The sequence below is a fragment of the Helianthus annuus genome, chromosome 5 (genome assembly GCF_002127325.2).
Source record: "Helianthus annuus cultivar XRQ/B chromosome 5, HanXRQr2.0-SUNRISE, whole genome shotgun sequence".
NCBI classification, from domain to species: domain Eukaryota; kingdom Viridiplantae; phylum Streptophyta; class Magnoliopsida; order Asterales; family Asteraceae; genus Helianthus; species Helianthus annuus.
Genome location: NC_035437.2, coordinates 14,947,802 through 14,953,881, shown reverse-complemented (window position 1 = coordinate 14,953,881; position 6,080 = coordinate 14,947,802). Strand labels below are relative to the sequence as shown.

The window sequence follows — 6,080 nt, the reverse complement described above, 5'->3', positions numbered from 1 at the left end:
CAAAATACCCCTAAGGTGCATAGTTCAATTTTAAATGATAAGTTTTCATATATGGGTCATACCCTACTGTTATAACATGTCAAATTAAGTGTATTTACTGTATAAATCAGACCTGTAACTCAGATTACAAATTTAACTCTTTTATAATCTTTTAAATGACCAAAATGCCCTTATAAGGCATAAATTGAGTTTAAATTCATTCGGGGCATAATAGAACATAACTTGCTGATATTATAACATATTTAAGGCATATTATCTCAGGGAACTTGCATATGACTCTTATGGTTACCCGTAACGCTCTTTTAGCGTTCGGTTCGGTTTATGTAACTAGTTTGCATAAATTGACCGAAAAGGGTCAAACATTATCATTTTTGTCTCAAAATCCAGAATGTATTTAGCATACCCATATTATACAAGTATTCAAACTTGTCGGGTCTAAATCACGTTCTATCCGGTCTTCGCTTAATCGTGCGCTTGAACCGTAACATCCTTTAAAACTAACCGGTCTAAGCTTAGGCTTAATTAAAGACCCGTTAGGAATCTAATAGGTTATTAAAAACCTTCGTTCCAGATTTAGGAGCCCAGTAAAAGCTATCTGTACTTGCTTGGTGGTATACGGCTGGGATTGAATTTATATCTAGCTCAGGTAAATACTTTTAACTTATTTTCCCTATACGGGCTTGGGGTACGGTATATAATATACCGCTTGGTCCGGCATTGAATTCTTTAATCGAATAGAGGTTAAATTTATTGAGATGCCTTGTTTTGAATGTGTTTTATTGCTTAAAGCCTTTGGGGGGTTAATGACCATGTCCCGGATATCCTCGGCATTATCTTACGAGATAGCCACGACCTGAGCACGGGGTGTAGGCGTACACCCGTTAGTGTATAACTCTATATTGTGGTGTGTCTATTAATCTTTAACCTGGTCTACGGATCGGGCTACTGAACGCATAAGTAACATGTAAATCCCTTACAAGATTATTATAAATAATTATCCCAAGTTATAAAAATGTTTTGTGCCTTGGGCATTCAAATCAATTTCCAAAGTTTTCGAAATGAGTCAGTTAAATTGTATTTACCAGTGTAAACTGACGTATTTTTCCCAAAAGGTTAAGTGCAGGTACTACACGTAATAGGCTGGCTGTCTTCTAGAGCGTCCACAATAAGTTTCGCAAGCTTGGATGACAATAAATCTGTTGAACATTATCTTATTTTATTTTGATCCGCCTGTGGATCCGTTTCAACTATTAGTGATATATGATATTACACTTTATTAAAGTTGAAATGAATCTATCTTTGCTTCCGCTGTGCATTTATTTATATTGTGTTGTTTGTCTATGATGATACCAACTACGTCACTATACTCCCCACCGGGCCCACCGGTGACACGTGGAAATTAGGGGTGTGACAACACACCACATACTTACAATGTTTTATTTTAGTTACTATTATATATTGTTATATTATTATTATTATTATTATTATTATTATTATTATTATTATACATATATATTTTTTTCTACATATTAATATTATACAAACATTCCACCACCACAGTTAGCTGGCTTCTTAGAGACGATGCTCCCTCTCGTCGTATTTCCACGTGATCCTTTCCCCCACGTCCCGAATTCGGTTTCCCACATCCACCAGCTCCTCGCCATAGTGGCGTAATTCAGCAACGTTTTCTGTGCTCATGGGTGGGAATGGTGCAGGTTCAGGGTCAAACTGGGGAAAATAAACATTGGGGTTATTCATAAAATTCTGAAAATGCCAGTCGCTCGTTCACCATTCCTCCAGCTGGCCAGTAACAGGTTGGGGATTGACAATAGGATCTGGGATAGCAGGTTCCAAATTAATTGGAAGTTCAGATTGGGCAGGGAAATTGAAAAGGTTTTCATCGGTAGGTCTAATGAGGTCACAATTTGCAAGTTTGCGATCAAGTTCCTCCCAATGCGGCATCTCCTGGGCCTCCCCCGAGCTTTTCCCTATCTCCTTTCCTTTCCCTTTGTTTTTCGGATCCTCAGTCTTTTTCACCTTCTGGGCAGCTGGCTTCATCCTCCGTCCACGTTTCCAGTCCAAGATTCTCCTCCTCTTTTTGGGCTTTGGTTTCTCCTGCGGTTGGGCCTGGAACATTATTGGCTCCTCAGTATCTGCTTGATAGCCGGATTGAGTTCCTATGACATCCATATCGGTGGTATGGATAGTAAAGTTTCGGAGTGCCTCCGACAGTTCATTTATGTTGTTAGCACACATGAAGAAACATACAAAAATTCAAGTTAAAAATCTTTTTGTTAAATTAAATTTTCACAAAATCACAAAATGGCAATTTGAAGAATTAAGTATTTCTAAATACTTAATTCGCTTAAATCAGTGGCTCTGATACCACCATTTTCTGTCACGACCCCCGACCCAGTTTCCTGGTTCGGATGCCGCGGGACAGAAAACCCGTGGTATTGGTATTTAATTTTGGCCACGGAAATTTTAACAGGATAGGTTAAAACTGAAAATACCCATTTATTTTATTTGAAATTTAGGGACAAACCCCGTAATTTACAATAAAGGAATTTCACTGGGAAATTCCCCGATTACAAAGAAAAACATGTTTATTTATTTACTGAGCCACTTTCTTCAAGCTGTAGTGCTACGCGGCACTTTTCCCTGATTCACAGTAAATCACCTGAAACATGTTTGAAAAGATTTTATCTGCGGGGAAATACTAGCGAGTCATTCAAATAAAACGACACATTGTTATCATTTACAGCATTAAGAGTTTTCACATTTGCCCCTATCTATTAATTAGCTGGTTCAGTTGTCACTCGACTGTATCTATGACCGTGGACATATCACAAAATTAGGCTCGCCCACCTAACGTAATAAATTATTAGTAGTAATGTGCACAAAACCCCCACATACTGCTAGTAATTAAAGATTAGCAAAGACTTAATCACTGTAAAGTATAACTAGAAAACATTTAGGGTTTTGTAAAGCAATTTGATAAAAAGAGAATGACTAACATTGCAAGTTTAGTTGGACAGAATTTTGCCTACTGATTTAGCCTCGTAACCTAGTTAAATAACAATGCACACGAAACTAGGTTAGTAATTTAATACATAATTTACGATAAGCTCACGAAATCAAAACCCTCACGACAAATGACAAAGTATAGCCCGGATTCGGGCAGCACTTAAACATCCATCGGATCAGTTTCAATCGATCGGACATTGTATCGTAGCAGTGATTGAGTTATTATCCTGTAATCATAGCAGCGTTTCCCTACGTTAATCTATGAAATTGAGCAGTATATTTCGTCTTTATAGAAGTTTTACGAACACAGATGAAAAGGCCATGCACTGCTCGTTATATAGCTGATTTTTTAGTCTCTCGCGGGCCCGCGTAAACCTGAAGGGAGTCTTACGCGGCCCGCGAGGGCCTCCCTAGCTACGGCTAGGGCTAGCGTGTCACGTGTAGGCTTGCCACATGTCTGACACCTGGCCTAAAGTTTATCCGGATCATCAAAAAGCTGTCGTGGCCCGCATATGCTTAGCTTAATTCTTACGCGGCCCGCGAGCGACCAATAAAATTAAATTTCTTGGTTTTTCACAAGGATTAGGGTTTTAGGGGTCCGGGTTTCTACTTACGGATCGTTTTAGGACAATTTCGTGCAAGTCCTTACAGTTGAGAAGTTGAATGGGGCATACAAAGAATTAGAAGACTGTTACAATAAAATGAGGACATTGTTTAATTTGTCAAAGATTGAACATCCAAACAGCCTCTTGGTACACATAAAATACTCACAATGTCTGACATTGTTAAAGAACATGTCAACATTTGTTGATGAAAACGCCAAGGAAGTGGCAGATGAGAGAAAAGAAGGTGAAAATGAAGATGAGGTTGAAAGGAAAGTTGAAGGTGAAATTGAAGTGGAAGGAGAAGGGGAAGTGGAAGGAGAAGGAGAATGGGAGATAGCTAGAGAAAAAAACGCCAAGGAAGTGCCAACATTTGTTGATGAAAACACCAAGGAAGTGGCTGATGAGAGAGAATAAGGTGAAAATGAAGATGAGGTTGAAAAGGAAGCTGAAGGTGAAAGGGAAGTGGAAGGAGAAGGGGAAGGTGAGATGGCTAGAGAACAAAACACCAAGGAAGTGCCAACATTTTGTTGATGAAAACGCCAAGGAAGAGGCTGATGAGAGAGAAGAAAGTGAACATGAAGATGAGGTTGAAAGGGAAGCTGAAGGTGAAAGGGAATGGGAAGGAGAAGGGGAAGGAGAATCAGAAGAGGAACATGAAGGGGAAGGGGAGATGGCTGGAGATCAAAAAGCCAAACCCTCAACTGTTACGCCACCCCCCATAAATGATGATGCTCAAAATGAAGATGAAATGGAATCTGAGGGTGGTGATGAGTATATTATATTGTCAGCTGAAGAAAGTACAGATGAAGATATAAACGAAAATGATATTAAAAGTTGGGATTGTGATTTTAAAACAATTGAATATCATATTTTTAGATATAATGGGGAAAAGATAATTAAAAGGAATATTGTTGAGGTTTTAGAACTGCCGAGACAAGACCGAGAACAAATGATTGAACTAAAAGAAGATGTAGATTGTCCAAAGATGGTGGAAGAAATGCTTAAAGCTATAAAAAACCACCTGCACCCTACTGAGGAGACCCCGCGAATGCCTGTATTTGATGCTATGCCAAAAATCCCCCCAACAGAAACACAATACAGTCAGGGGTTCATCACTGAACTCGAAAAAACAACTGAGGCAATCCATGACAAAACGCCAAACGTACCTGTGACTGAGACACAGTTCAGTGACGCATTCATTTCTCAACAAGAAAAAACTGAAGGGGAGATGGTGAAAAAAAGTGTTGACCAGCAAGGTGCAGTGGTTGATGAAACGCGATGTCAGCAGCCACCATCTGGAGGTAGGAAGAACCTCATGCAAGCTTTTGAAGAAGAAAAGACACCCCAGAAACCCCAAGATGCAAACGCCACTGACACATCACCAACCAAAACGCCGAACAGGGCGGATGTGCAGGAGAAGGGTGATGAGGACAAAACGCCAGACATCATAAAGTTGATGCAAGATAACACCATTTTAAACCCAAAGAAGCTGCATGGTGATGATGAAGAAGATGAATAAGATGATGAAGATGGTGAAAATAAAAAGGAATAGATTGTGGAAAAAAGGAGAAGAGAGAGTCAAAGAAGAGTAGGGCATGTTTGTCACCTTATGTTAGGAGGCAAGTGGTTATATATGCATCACGGGAGACACAAGAAAATGAAATTTCCACATACATATTCACTGGATGTGGTGACTGGATGTATGTACATTTCTTTCTCATAAAACGCAAAACTTTGTATTTGTTATGTTAAAAATATACATGCATACTCGTCTAAACACCCAAAACGCTATGCCTTATAGTAAAATGGGTTTGCATAACTAAAACTCCATATGTTGTTTCTTGTTTCTAGGAGTACCGTGTTCAAGATTGAAGGAGTGTCAGAACTCTCAAGGGTGATTTCTGAGAGTATGAGACCAGGATTCTATGCACATATCAACATTATTCAAAGTGGGGGCATATCCTGAACTATGAAGAAAGATACAAGGCTCCAGAATCACCCTCAAGATTATTTTGCACACAAATAATGCTGGTAACTCTTTTGCTATATTTAATTGATGCAATTATATTATGACTTTGTTTTGTTGTTAAAAATGTGGTTCCTCAAAATTACAGAATACGCCCGCGTATACAAAGACAACAAGTTATCGATACTAAGAATTCAACAACCACATGGAATTGGTTTTGAAACTCGCCCGTTTCAAAGAAGACCAGAAAGATAGAAAGATAAATGAATATGATCTGGTCTTCATGCCAATAATATGGCAAAGACATTTCTATGTTGTCTGCTTCAATCTAAAACACATCAGAGTTGATGTATTGGATAACAACGCAGGAGGGGATACACTCAGCATCAAGAAAAAGTAAGATGGATGGGTGGGAAAGTTGGTAAGTATCTTAAAAACTATGTATGTAGATACTATGTTGATAAAACGTCATACTAAAATAT

The 6,080-nt window shown here is 38.8% G+C and overlaps 1 protein-coding gene across 1 annotated transcript; it reads left to right on the top strand.

The window, feature by feature from the left end:
- The first annotated feature begins 4,053 nt into the window (after nucleotides 1-4,053).
- On the top strand, nucleotides 4,054-5,151 carry LOC110942745 (neurofilament medium polypeptide-like). Its single transcript, XM_022184510.1, has one exon. The coding sequence runs from the start codon at nucleotides 4,054-4,056 to the stop codon at nucleotides 5,149-5,151; it is 1,098 nt and encodes a 365-aa protein (XP_022040202.1).
- The last annotated feature ends 929 nt before the right edge of the window (nucleotides 5,152-6,080 follow it).

What these genes read in the sequence shown, in the direction of transcription:
- LOC110942745 (XM_022184510.1), top strand. Translation starts at nt 4,054, where the DNA reads ATGAAGATGAGGTTGAAAAGGAAGCTGAAGGTGAAAGGGAAGTGGAAG.